Source organism: Mauremys mutica, chromosome 5, assembly GCF_020497125.1.
Source record: "Mauremys mutica isolate MM-2020 ecotype Southern chromosome 5, ASM2049712v1, whole genome shotgun sequence".
Classification (NCBI taxonomy): domain Eukaryota; kingdom Metazoa; phylum Chordata; order Testudines; family Geoemydidae; genus Mauremys; species Mauremys mutica.
Genome location: NC_059076.1, coordinates 68,874,971 through 68,889,509, shown reverse-complemented (window position 1 = coordinate 68,889,509; position 14,539 = coordinate 68,874,971). Strand labels below are relative to the sequence as shown.

The 14,539-nt window shown below is 40.4% G+C and overlaps 1 protein-coding gene across 3 annotated transcripts in view; it reads left to right on the top strand.

The window, feature by feature from the left end:
* The window catches only part of FSTL5 (follistatin like 5), a 626,682-nt gene that overhangs the window by 223,847 nt on the left and 388,296 nt on the right, over window positions 1-14,539 (top strand). For all 3 annotated transcript variants that reach the window (XM_045019769.1, XM_045019768.1, XM_045019770.1), the window contains one exon: window positions 1,963-2,211. In XM_045019769.1, the coding sequence (XP_044875704.1) occupies window positions 1,963-2,211 (249 nt within the window). The remainder of the gene's footprint in view (window positions 1-1,962; window positions 2,212-14,539) is intronic.

Here is a 14,539-nt window from a genome sequence, read left to right as displayed (position 1 = left end):
TCTGGTCCTGAAGTTTTTTTGCTGCAGGATGGCCACCTTAAGATCTGCTATTGTGCGTCCAGGGAGGTTAAAGTGTTCTCCTACAGGTTTTGGTATATTGCCAGGCCTAATATCTGACTTGTGTCCATTTATTCTTTTATGTAGGGACAGTCCAGTTTGGCCAATGTACATAACAGAGGGCCATTGCTGGCACATGATGGCGTATATAACATTAGTGGATGTGCAGGTGAATGAACCAGTGATGTTGTGGCTGATATGGTTAGGTCCTGTGATGGCGTTGCTGGTGTAAATATGTGAGCAGAGTTGGCATCTAGGTTTGTTGCATGGATTGGTTCCTGAGTTAGAGTTACTATGGTGTGGTGGGGGTTGCTGGGGAGAATATGCTTAAGGTTGGTGGGTTGTCTGTGGGCGAGGACTGGCCTGCCTCTCAAAGTCTGTGAAAGCAAGGGATCATTGTCCAGGATGGGTTGTAGGTCACTGATGATGTGTTGGAGAGGTTTAAGCTGAGGACTGTAGGTGATGGCCAGTGGAGTTCTGTTGGTTTCTTTCTTGGGCTTGTCTTGCAGCAGGAGGCTTCTGGGTACACGTCTGGTTCTGTTGATTTGTTTCCTTATTTCCTCATGTGGGTATCATAGTTTTGAGAATGCTTGGTTAAGATCTCATTTTGGTTTTTTTAAGGATGGACATTATGTATGCACTAGAGAAGCAAATGGGAGAGAAGGGGACAGATGATAGCATACAAAACAGTGGAGAATAAGGAAGAGAAAATCAGAACGGGATAATTGGGACAGAGTATGTGAGCAGTAAGGAATACAGAAGAGAAGTGGGGGGAAGAGAGGAGCAAATGAGGAAGAGAGACTAGAGAAATGGGTTGGTCTGAGAAAGAAGGCAAAGAGCAAATGAGGGGAAGGAAGTGGCTATCCTAATCTGGTGGGAAAAGTGGTTATTTTTCTTAATAGGAAGGTAGGTGAGAGAAGGGGAAAGAACTAGTGACAATAGAGTGTTTTGATTTTTTTTAATAGTGAATTCCTTTCTTGAAATATTCAGATGTCAATACTTTTAAGAACAAACATTACTCTTCATCCCTCAATTTGGTTCACAGCTGCCATTTAAAATGAAGTTTCCACACACGAGTAAAATCAGCTCCTCCAAAAGTGGCTATTAAGTTGGAAGTTAGTGTTAAAATATTCTACTGAGGCTCAGAGTTTAAAAAAAAAAAAAGAAAATGAGGACCCACAATTGCAATTGACTGAGGGTTGGCTTAAATGCAGAATATTTAAATAAAGTAAGTGCATACAACAAATAATTCCTATAGGGCATGGGAGAAATACATTATTTTCAAGCTTCTTGAAATTATAGTGAGAACAGGAGTGGAATTTAAAAGTATTGCTAATTGGTCTTATGATTACAATTTACTTAACAAAAGAACTGCAGACTATCTGCAGTATATTGTCATTAACTCTTCTTATGCTATGGTATATCATTGTTTCTTCATCAGCCAGAGATTACATTTCCTAATTTTCTAAACACTGGTATTCTAAAGTCTGCCTCTTTCAGAAACCTTAAACATCCTATTTGGCTGCAGGTATTCTCCCAATAGGACATTGCATTATAACTGGGTTCTCACTTCTTATACAAAGTATGCAAACAGCCTTAAAATATTCAGAGGATACTGACTTGATAAAATCAGGGGATTTAAAGTAAAACAGTTCCCCATTCGTAGTAACCCTTATAGAGTAACCTACTCGGTGGATTGCAGAACTATGCTTTTTCATGTCACAATTCTCACCCATGCACATAACAAGACAATTCTTTCTACTAAGATATGAAACAATTTATATTAGGTTCATAGGGCTCCGATTTCTGTTTTCAAAGAAAACCTGCAGGCCAGGTGTTATATATTGTCCTGGTTGTCAGATGATTACATATAAATTCATCATCTTTTTTTTTTCTTTTCCTCAGGGCACGTTGATCAGGATGGCCCCTTTGGATCTTGTGAAAATAAATACTGCGGTCTAGGTAGGCACTGTGTTGTTAACAGAGAGATTGGCCAAGCTGAATGTACATGCATGGAACACTGCAAATCGCACTACAAGCCTGTGTGTGGTTCTGATGGAGAATTCTATAAAAACCATTGTGAAGTGCACAGGGCTGCCTGCTTGAAAAAGCAAAAGGTTACCATCGTTCACAATGAAGACTGCTTCTTCAAAGGTAAGTGGTTGGACAAAGTCTGGAATACTCTTATCAGGTACATATTTTGAAGCAATTCAATTAAAGCACCAGTGAGATTGCACAGAGTGTATTGTGAAGAAGTGATGCAAAAAGTTGATTTGACAAGTATCTCACTCTAGAGATTTCTTGCAGCTGTTTTTTTCATTTTACTCAATATCCTCTGAAAACAGTTTGTGTAAACCTGGGTAGTCAAAGTGTGGTTCTGGGACCAATATCCCCAAAGAGCTAGCTATACAAATGTAGCCGATGACCACGTTCATCATTAACATGGGGTGGTAGTCTCAACATGCAGTATAAATTCATGGCAGTGACGCCAAAATACAATCAGACTTGCATGGGATTCCATGTGGGTGCAGGAGTCCCTCTGTGCAGAGTTGCTTGTAAATTGGAGGCCACACCGAATGCTGAGAGACGGCAGTTGGCAGCAGCAACATCTATCATATTAAAGATGAGAGTCATCAGAGCCTGCTCCATTTTATGCAACTGAAGTGCAGCTTTGAGGCTCCTAGAACACCACCAATACAGTCCTTGATTAAACAATGTTTGTATGTACCGATGTAAATGATGGAAGTATTTTAATGTATTTTTTTTCTGAATTCTGCATTGTGTGGCTTTTTCTTGTTTAAAGCAGAGAGGAGCAGCTGGCTTTTCAAGAAAAGCTTCTTTTTCAAGTGAGGCACTCTGAATGGCCTGATTAGGTTGAATGACTTTGTGTTCTTTTTGCAACTGACATTATTTTATTAACATTTTTGTGATAAGTTATGTTTATAAATACTTGCCCTGTATAGGTACGTGTGAACTGCTCAATGATCCAGCAACGAATATGAAAATAACCACTACATGAAGATGTCCACTAAAAACTCAGAAAAGAGAGTTCCATTAACGTAAAACAATACAACTAGGCAACATCTAGGCACATTTAAATAAAATAATAATTGTACATCATAGAAATTAAGAGAGACTCCAAGATTTTTAAGAGAAAGTGTGCATATATTTTAAATCAGTGAATTACTTGCAATGTGGTATACATTTATGCAAATATTACATGTTAAAATTTTCACTCCTGTGTTTTCCACTAACTTTAGTGTAAAAAGATGTATTAAATAACTGAAATTGTCCCAATAACTTTAGCTTCTTTGTGGTAATAAGCATGTAATGGCTAAAATGAGTACAGCACACTGCATCATGTACAATATAAAAAGCTGCTCTACATCATGTTTTTTTATCTTCCTGAGGAAAATATTGCTTTCTAACTTTTAAAAAAGGAGATTGTGATCTCTTGGAGTTATGGACCAATTATCCGTGCTTTGTCACCGCCAGATGAATTATTCCTGTGTGCCCTCCATGTGGTATCATTGAAGATCACTTAGAAGTTTCAGCTAGTTTAGAATGTAGTAACCAGTCCAGTCATTGCAGTGGTGTTTCTCACATGCAGAATATTATACCTACAGTCTATTTTAGAAGGTCTACAGGGAATTCTAGGGCAAATGCTGTCAGAAGTTTCACTGCACTTTTGTTGGCTTAGCTCCACAAGACTTGAGTGAATTCTGACTTCATTGAGGTTGCACAGGTAAGATTGGTGGCAGCTTGACACACATTATTTTTCCATTACCTGTTTTTGTTAATTTCATTGGGGCATATCATGTTGTTCTTTTTTTTATTTAAGTAGGAACTTTTGCACATGAATGGCATAATATGACCTCTAGATATTAAATGGTTGCATTGTAGTTCAAGAACAGTTGAAATTGTAGACATAGCTCTCTTTTAATTAATTTAAAGGGTAGCCTGTTTTGTTTTCTGAATTTGTTTTTAAAGTCATTGAACATTTTCCCGCTCTGCAGCCCACCACCACATAGTAGTACAGTCACTTTCTAGTGCCTCTGTTACCACCATTATAACAGGAAGCAGGGTGCAGGAAGCTATGTTATATAGCAGCCAATTCAGAGAGAGAATGCAGAAAGGAAGATCTTGTAAGGAGAATGCATCATTTCTGAAAGGCTGAAGTTATGGGGGCTGGATTCCCACCCACCTTTCACATACTTTTGTGGAATAAGAGAGAGAAAGGGATTTCTTCCACCTGTAGTAGTTCTGCTTCACCGACCATATCATCTTACAGAATTTCCAGAATATGCTCAGTAGGGCAATGCCCTTGACTCAGTCAGTAGACAAAAACTTAAGAGCTAAGGAAGTTTTCTTGCATGGAAGGACAAGAACTAACAGTCAGATCCTGAATAGATGACGTCTTTAGAGAAGAATTCCATAACCATCAACTGCCCTTAGCTGGGCAGGTCCTCTGCAGTGACAGAGCCTGGATCCTCAAGCACAGAGGATCTGGTCTTAATCTACCACTGATTATAAATCATGTTTAATTATTTTGAAACTAAATGCAGATAACACTCCTGTGTTATCACAGATAGGTTTTACTCATAGAGATTTATTATTTTTTTAAGTAGGAAATAACTTTTTTAAACTGTATCCATTCAAGATCCAATACAACAGCATCTATTGTCATTGGCATCATAGATGCATTTCAAATGATGCTTTAATATAAATATTTCAATTTCTGTGTCATGCTTAGTCATTCAGTTTTCAGACTAGACAGGCATTTACTTCATCATTTTCCTATAACTTTATAACTGATCTAATCCATACAGTTGTTTCTAACAAGCACAATTTTTTCCAACCCTGACACAGGGTCAGTGTGTTAGAAAACAAAATGTACTTGCTTGAGGTTTAAATTTAAAGCTTCAGACAGAAATTGAATATAAATCCTAAAACAAAATAATTGAGAACGACCCTTTTTATAAGGAACACAGCTACATAGAAAACCACTTGCCATTCACTGAGTAGAGAATGAAAATCACACAAGCAAATGCTCTGTGCACCTCAATTAGCATCACAAACAGTCACAGCTTAGTAGCTATAATTGTTAAAATAATACAATGTATATTTGAATAATTTTCAAATTGATCTTGAAGAACTTCAGAGCTCTGGCTTAGTGATGTGGAAATTGCCCTTTGAACAGAGTGGTGTGTTATATGTGAGGTTGAGGGAGTGACGCATTGGACCCCCAAAAAAACACTTTTGGTTTATGTTTGGAAACTTCCACTGAAATCACAGAGAATTGCTTGTCTTGTCTGAGGTCAGTATGTTGCCCTGTAGACAGAAGAAATAACATTCTATACTAATACCTGAAATAACTTTGAAATATGTATGTAGGGACTGTGAGCTTTTGAGGAAATGGAGGCAGTCCCTCTGCTTATGTTATGATGCAATGCAGATCTTCAGATATCCACATCTTTCTTGTTTATAATATAAATTATTTGTCTCTAAAGCAGTTAGACACATTATTGTATTGGCCCCAGTGGCAAGCTGTCAGTCTGTGTGGGTATGCTAAGTGAACTGAGAGCAGCAGAAGCAGCAGATCAGTTGTTCTCCTCTCTCCAGTGTCTTTGATAAAGAATGTTCTGATATGGCCATGGGAAGACTCATTGGACCACTGTCCTCTGCCACCTTCCTTTCCAACCACAAATGAAACCTTATGTGTCTCGTGGGCATTGGACTGCACTAATTTCAAATAGTAATCAAAGGAGAAGGGATAAATTGTTTCCTTTTCTTTCTCTGCTGATTGAGTTCTTAGGCAAACAGCACACTCTATAACATGAATCAGATGCATCAAGATAATAGAAATTCTAAACCAAAACTAATTTCTTCCCTTTTGCATAATAATTTTCTCACCAGTTTTTACTAGCATTGTTGTATAGCCATTGGACACACAACAACAATTCAGCAGCATAGCCTTACACTAAGGGTTTTGTTAGATGTTGATCTGTATGCCTTCTGAGGTTTGGGGACAAATGTACTCTGCTGGGAAACTAACCTCTATATGAAACATATCATATTCCTCATCAGTATCTTCTGAGCCAGAGTTACTCAGCTGCAGAGTCAAGTATCCCCAGTCAATGAATACAATATACAGCTACCACTGTCAGAAATGTGATCAACCTTTTACCATATGTGGATGTTTAAAACTGCTATTAATGATATCAAGCCTAAAATATGCTGAGCAATTAGGAGAATGTTTGAAAGACCTGGTCTGTGCCCCACAGAGCTTACATTCTAAGAACATACCAAGAAGTGATTACAGTCAGTAGGAGAGTAAGGAGATGGGAGGACAAGTGTTTGTATAAATTAGATCATAGGGTTGGCTTGATTTGTTTTGCATACTACATGGTGATTATATGTGATAACATTTTAGTTTGCAGTTTCCGGACAATTACTTTTAAAGCTTTTTTTGAGGATAAGAGGAAAAAAAGATGATAGAGGGTGGGAAGAGAAGGAAGGAAAAGAGAGGTTGATGACGGACATGAAGAACTGAGTTAGATTAGGGAAAGGGCGTTATGCCTGGTGAACTGAAGTGGACAATATAAGACAAAATGAGAAATTGAAAATCATCTTTCTGATGTCAGCAGGCTGAGCTTGTGAACTCTGTTGTGCTCCTGCTGCCTGTTTGGCTGGCTGGCTGAAAGGACTTTTTGGGCATAGAGACCACATTTAGGCCACCCTCAATGATGTCCCTGGTCTCGGGCCATGTGCTTTGTGCCCCAGAATTGCTTTTGACTGGTGCAGTGGGAGAACTGAGAAATGGCTGGCTGACTGCACTATTTGAGGCAGAAGAGTAGGATGATAATAATAAATAACCCCCTGCTATCTGTTGCCAACCTACCTTTAATAACCCCCAGTGGGTGGTGATTTCAATTGATTAGAACTGCTCTACTCTGTGCTTCTGCCAGCATCTTTGCAGCATGTATTCTCAGCTAGAGCTAATGGCTGTCTGGCAAGTTTAGAAGGCTAGAATTGTTCTTTCACTTGGGAACTGGACTTCTTTTATGCGTGGGACAATGGACTGTGTAATTGAGCAGTGATGTCATCAAACGCTACAATTGATGTGTAACACACAGTAGACGGCGAGACCAAAACTGGACATCAAAGAGACTTTAGTTAAAGTTTTTCCTCTTTTGTCACATGCACTGCATTGTGAGTTGGCCTCACTAAATCCATGTCAGTAACTTTGATAAAGTTTTATTTAAATGGTAGACTGGAAACACTAGGTATTTCTTTTTCACTTATGTTGCACCGCAGACCTGCCTTCAGTTCTCTTGTAATATGGATTTCTGTACAAAATGCCACATGGCATGGAATTTTTATGCTTGTTTACCTTCTTATTCTTATGGGGAAGCTCTTATTCTAAGTTGTCTACCTGAGCTACTGATTCAGTGCATCACCATTCAAATGGCCAAACCTATGAAGCGTGGTGCCCATATTTATAGATGTGATGGATAAAGTGTTGACAGTACTGAAGCCACAAATAGGACTAAAATCCTTTGGGCAGTTTGGTAGTAGTTTTGTGGTCCAAATGCTGGAAAATTTGTGAGAATTCCTTGGAGTCTGACGCTCCTCTTTTCCCTGATTGCTTTAGAAAGAAAATCAGTTGAATGGGTTTAGATATGAATTCCCCTCAAAATTTAGGAGGTTGATTTCAGATTTGGAATATTTGGGCTCACTTTTCATTGCAATACATTTTAATTTCACTAAATCTTTTTTGAAGTTTCTGTTTTCCTTTTTACCTGATTCTAACATTTTTGAGATCATGGCATTAAAATGTTTGATATGTTTTGACAGAGATGAGACAATGTACACAAAGTGGCATTTGTGTATTTCTGTGTGTGTATGTCTTGTATCATTCAAAACGTATCAAATACCATACTTAATATATTTAGCCTATTGGGAGTTTAAAAGTAGACACACTTGTATCTTAAATTGTTTTCTTTCCTTTTTTACTATTTTTTTAGAAGGTCCTGTCCATTGAGATACTACAGAATACTATTTTTTTTTCACTAAATTGCTACTGGCAAGATTCTTTGTTTTATTTTATTATTTTGCTGAGATAATTTTTCTACCTGCAACACTTACTGAATTTCATGTCTGTCTGTCTTTTCTGGACATTTCTAGCCTGTAGTTTTACTCAGCTTAAATTTTGTGCATTGGGTTTGAAGGTATTGTATTTTATTTCTTGGTTGCCAGGGATGGTTGCTGTTCTATTAGCAGGTTTGGAAACAAAATAGTGACAGGGTGGCATCAAGAAGAGACTTTTTTTTTTGTAAGTCAAAAGCATTTCATTCACTGCAACACATGATTTATAAATACTCTGGTAGCTCATAATCTCTAGCATAGTGATATTCAACCTGTGGTTCGCAGGTCCTTGGGGGGTCCAGCTATATGTATGGTGTGTGTGTGTGTGTGTGTGTGTCACCTTGACATTCACAGTTTGTGGAATGGGAGGGAGAGGAAGCAGGAAGGAGGCTGTGTCTGCCGTGTGCTTGTTTGTGCTCCCCTGCAATTGCACAAATGTAACCGGGAACAGTACAAGACTCTTTTTGTAGGGAGCTCATCTGTGTCTCCACTCTTATTCCAGATTCATAGTGCTGTAATGCAGATAGGCTTTATAAACTTGGATGGTGGCCAGCCTAGGGGCAGGTAAATGTGGGAACAGGAGTAGAATTGAGCACAGCAATGGTGAAACTCTCTAAGATATGCCTCCTCCATGGGGACTGCAGTGAGAGGCAGAGTTGAGGGGAAGTTAACTAAGTATGCAAATGTTGTATAAATACCAATATAAATATTGTGCATTTTAGATCTCTGCAAATGTACATAGGACCAGTGAGACGCCTTCCTCTTTCCCCACTGCTAGCCACGCCCAGAGGGACTTTCCAGTTTTGTCTTTCCCCCTCCCCACAAACAGCCCTTGAAGTCTTCACTGCTCTTGTCCCCTCTGAGACGTAAGGACCTCTCATTTTCCTCTGAGGCCCCTTCCTTCTCCTCTTGTTCATGGTGTGGCCCCTTTTATAGATGTTATTTTCTTTCTGTATTATGTGTGATGCAAAGTGACAGGAAAAACAGGCACAGATATCAGGCCTGTCACATACTGTGGCTGACACACCCGTTTCAATAACATAAACTAGGCTGACTGCTACTTGATGGACCCTTCTTCAGGTAACCAAGGTCACGAAGAAATTATTCCTACGTGTAACCTGGAATGTTTGATCAACAGGGAAGGGAGGTGTAAGGAATAAGGCAGCTAATACACCTGCATATTTGCCCATTCTGCCTCACAGGGAAGTGGCTGCTGGCCAGTTGAAAGCATGAGTCAACAGGCAGAAGGCTGGGGCAGGACAGCTGTGCTGTGGCTTCCTGATTAGTGCTCCCTCCTACTCAATTCTCATGAACACTCTAGGATACTGGGGTTACCCACCCACTCAAAAAAAAAATCCTTGAATTTAAACTTTGTGGACCCTGTCACAATGCAGAGCCTGGATCGATGAATCCATGACTCCTGGCTTAATTAACCTCAGATTTTAGGCAAGAAAACTAATTTTGCCATATTGTCTGAAATAAATGTATGTAGAGAGACCTGTAACAGTAAAATAAAATAAAATCTATTCTACTTGAGCTATTGTAGTAAGCATAATGTGGACTGAGCTTGTAAACTACCCACAGCTGGCTGGCAAAAAGATCTATAGCACTGCAAACATGAGACGAAAAGAGAAAGAGGGATGGTGGTGTAACATTTGCAAATGATGATTAGGAGAGACTGTTGGCAACACCTGAACAAGTGAAGGATAGTGGAAAAAATACTTTGAGAGTATCTTAGGCCTTGTCTACACTAGCAAATTTTGTCACCAAAACTGCCATTTGTTGTCCCAAAAAGTGAGTGCATACGCACTGCAACACGACTTTTGTTGGGGAAAATGCCCAGTCTTGGTGACAAAATACATCCACCCTCATGAGAGACTTGTGTCTTTTTCCTCTATATTGTTGTTGACAAAGTTGAACAGTAGACACCACACTTCATTTCATCACTTTAATTGGCCTCCAGGAGGTATCCCACAATGCCCAACCTGACTTCTCTGGTCAGCAGTTTGAACTCCACTGCCCTGCAGCCAGGTAAACAACCATTCGCCCCTCCACATTAGAAGCCCCAGGAATTTTTGAAATTCCATTTCCTCTTTGCTCGGTGTGCAGAGGCCTCATTGCATCTTCCCAGGTGACCATGGCAGGTTATCATAGCAAACACTCCCCTGCTTGGACCACTGCTGAGCTGTTGGAGCTGATCAGTATATGCGGAGAGATGGCTGTGCAGTCTCAGCTGCGCTTGAGCCGTAGGAATTGATACCTACAGGCATATTTCTTGAGGCTTGTGCAAAAAGGGCTATGATCAGGACATGCTGCAGTGCAGAGCAAAGATAAAAGACCTGAGGCAGGCATACCATAAGGTGAAGAAGGCAAACAGTTGCTCCAGTGCTGCACCTAAGACCTGCTGGTTCTATAAAGAGCTGGATGCTATCCTTGGTGGTGACCCCACCTCCATCATGAAGAACCCCGTGGACACTTCGGAGGGCACAGAGGTGGCGGAAAGTGGACCTAACCCGGAGGACGATGTTTTGGATGAAGAGGTGGAGTTAGATGAGGATGTGCAGCTCCTGGCAGAGTTGCCCAGTGGGGCAGGCAATCAGGAACTGTTCTCCACTCCAGAGGTAGCTAGCCAGTTTCAGCAGTCACTCTCCGGGGAGCAAGAAGCAGGAGATCAGATGCCTGGTAAGTGGCTATGGCTTGTGTAGTGTGGAGGTGGGTTCAGGGCATAGAAATGTGGGAGGCTGGCTGTATTTCTGTGAGTTGGACATTTCTCTGTGTAGCTATTGGTACGGCGGAACAGGGTGCACACCGAGATGCACGCCGAGATCTCACGGGAATTTTCCAGAGAGATCTCCAGGAAAGCAATCCTCTGCCGAAGGTTCCATGGCAGAGCAGCTTTGTTCCTTCCCCCTTTGTAGGAGACTTTCCGGCACCATTCGGTAATCACTTGTGCAGGGACCAAAGCGGCACTTAGGTGAGCAGACTAGGGAGCAGGGTGGAAGCCACAAGTGCGGAGTAGATGTACCCTCACTTCCCTGCTTACACTTAGCAGTGAGATATCTACTACAATGGCCCCTGCCTGTGGAAAAGTGAGGGAGAATTTTATAATTTTTTCCCTAGTCAGCTGCACCGCAACCCTTGTAGAGGGCTCTTTTCCCCCATGCAGAGCACCCCACCCCACCTCCTAGCCTTCTTCAGTTAGGAACTTCATGATTTAACTGCACTGCCATCTGCAATGTCTTCATGATAGTTAACAGAGCATAGGAGAGCAGTGCAGGATCCATCCTTCTCACAAAGATTCCAAGGTGCACAGCAAAGGTGAGCCGTTGAAAAAATGCCATGAAAGCTGGAAGCCCATGGAGTGCTGCGACAGAAAACAATGCATCATGGGACATTTAGCACTGTCCCAAGATGTGCTGTGATCCGCACCATCATTTCACAACACCTAGCGACAGAAGGACTGTGGGATAGGTACCCACAGTGCATTGCTCACACTGTCCATGATTATGCCCCTATTGTGGACATGATCTGTCAACAGAGGGAGCAAGTGTGGATACAAAACTGCAATTTTTATTGTGTTGACACAAACTGGTAGTGTAGACAAGGCATTAAATTCAGCAGACTCCTTTAGGGTGGCGTTTCCAACTTGTGATCCTAATGTGGTGCCTGAGTCTGATATAACAGAAGTAGAGGAGAGAAATACAGTCCAGGAAATGAAGACTGGTAAGGCAGTGGGACCTGATGAAGGAGTGACAGATCTGGTGAAAGTCTTGGGCAACAGAGGTATAAAGTGGATGAGCAGAGTCGTTAAAGTTGTATAGCAAGGTAAGAGAATTCCTGAAGACTGGTCCAAGTTTATCCTGGTCTAATACATAAGGTAAGTACCCATGAATGTGGAAGGTATTGAGGGATAAAGCTTTTGTTCCATGAGATGAAGGTACTGGAATGGATCCTGAGTGCTAGTGTTAGGAGAATGGTGGAACCCATCCTCACACAATGACAGTTTGGGTTAGGAAAGGATGGGGAGCCATAGACAGCACATTTGTAATTCATCAAGGGGTAGAGACTGACTATTCTACCAGCAGGATAGCTTCCTGGCTTTTATAGACTTAAAAAAGACATATGATAAAGGGGATAGAAGGATGCTTGTACCAGTGCTGGGGAAATATGGAGCATCTGAGGAGTCAATAACTGTGGTGTATGCCCTATATAGATCACCTAAAACAGTGATCTGAACAAGTCTCTTTGAAGTGAAAGTTGGACTGTGCCAAAAGTTGGCCCTAAATTGCTGTGCTATTTATCATATTGACGGGCTATGTCAGCAGAAAGACCCCAGTGGGAAAAGGTGAGAACCTGCTATATGCAGACAACCTAGCAATAAGGGCATCCTCAAAAGAAAATCTAGAGGAAATAATAAACCAGTAGTATGACCAGCTGAGCAGGCATGGGATGAAAATGAGCATGCGTAAGACTGAGGTTGTGTGGGTAAGTAAAAGGAGCCACAGTGTGACTGGACATAATGATTAATGTGAGAATAAACCAGACTCACCAGTTCAAGTACTTTCGTGGCCAGGACATGGAAGATGGTGAGCTTTCTGTGAGATACCGTCCAGATTTGAGGGTGTTGGAAGAGTGCGGAATGACATCTCGGGTATGCCATTGAGACTAAAAGAGAAACTGTATAATAGAATAATGGTGTACCCTGTAGTATGGTGCAGAAGCATAGGCAATAGAGTTCACAGGTTCAACACCTACAGTATTTGAAATGAGATGTCTTTGTGCCACAAGAGGAGTTGCAGGAAGAGACGGGATTGGAAATGTAAATATTAGGATGAAAGTCAAAGTCTTTGGCTGTGGCTGACAAAATCCAGTAAGCACTGACTTTGCTGATTTGGATGAATACAGAGGATGAATTAAAGACACCTAGTCATGATAGCATGGCAGGAGAGGGTGGTAGAAAAGAGACACAGAGGAAAGCTGAAGAAGGGTGGATTGCACCAAAGAAAATCATAAATGGATTTTAAGGCCCCATCAAACAGACAAAGGTAGTGGATGCTTGCATGATGACCCAACCCCAGTTGATGGAATAAGAGGAAGAAGTAAACATAATGTAACCTGTTTAAAACAATGACAAATCAGCAGAATGAAGTGACTGTATTCTTCAACTGGTTTATATTGCAGATGTTTGGTGCAAACAATCTGACAAAGGCATCTTATCTCTGCTTGATGCCACAGGTTATACCTATAAGAAGTGCCTCCAAGGTTGTAAATTCTGGATTAGTATGAAGTCAGTCACTGTAGCTGCAACAAACAGTACAGAAGTTAGATTGTCTGAACCTAATGGATAGGAACGGATCTACATTAGTACTGGAATCTGGATATTTCTACAACTAATCTCTCAGCAACTGGTAAAAGAGGTCTTTTTAAAATGAGTAATGGCCACATCCATTTAGTCTTAGGTGCTGGCAGATGTAGTTTGTAGATAAATAAGTTTAAAGCTGTGTTTTTTGGTTTTTAGAATATAGGATAATTTAAACTGTGGTTTGTGTGAGATTCTTTATTCACCTATTAATGTAGCATGTTTTAGATTTTAACAAGCAATATTCATCCAGGCTGGTGTTAATGTTTATAAATAATTAGATGGAACATGATAATATTGGGTTTTTTTGAACTTTATTTTATTGTATAATTATGTAGCTTAATTAATCAAGTGTACTTGTTTAAGTTTCAGCTGCTGTATACATCACTTAAGAAAAATATCTGTTGGACAGATATCTATATAAAACACCTTGGTCTGCTCCAAATAAAACTCTGCTTTTGCTCCATTTAACATCTGCACCAACATTTAACTTCTGCATCCACCACCAATAAGATCTATTATCCACAATCCTACTCAGTTCACTTCCTCAGAGAGAGCCTGGAAAATAGGCCTCCCCAACATGCTCTGAAGGCCAACACATATCTGGACACTGAACCAAGTATCAGAGTTGAAAATTTCTCTGCTACCAATCCTATCCCATTAAAACCAGAGAGCTGTTGGCAGGGATTACTTCAGTTGCATTATGCATTGTTTCATGTTTTGAAAAAGGCTTTATATGTAGCTGTTGTAGAGCACAATGCAGTAATCCATTTGCAACCTGACAAAGGCATGGATAACTGAAGTGAGATTTTTGTCTGAAAGAACAGGGTATTAGAAGACCCTGTCCCTCCTTGTAAAATGATTTAGCAAGATTCATGAACTTTATCACTTCGTGGGTTTAATTTCAAGTGGTGATACTGTATCTGCATGAATAGTTTCACTAATGCTTAAAAACACCTACATACATGTCAAGTG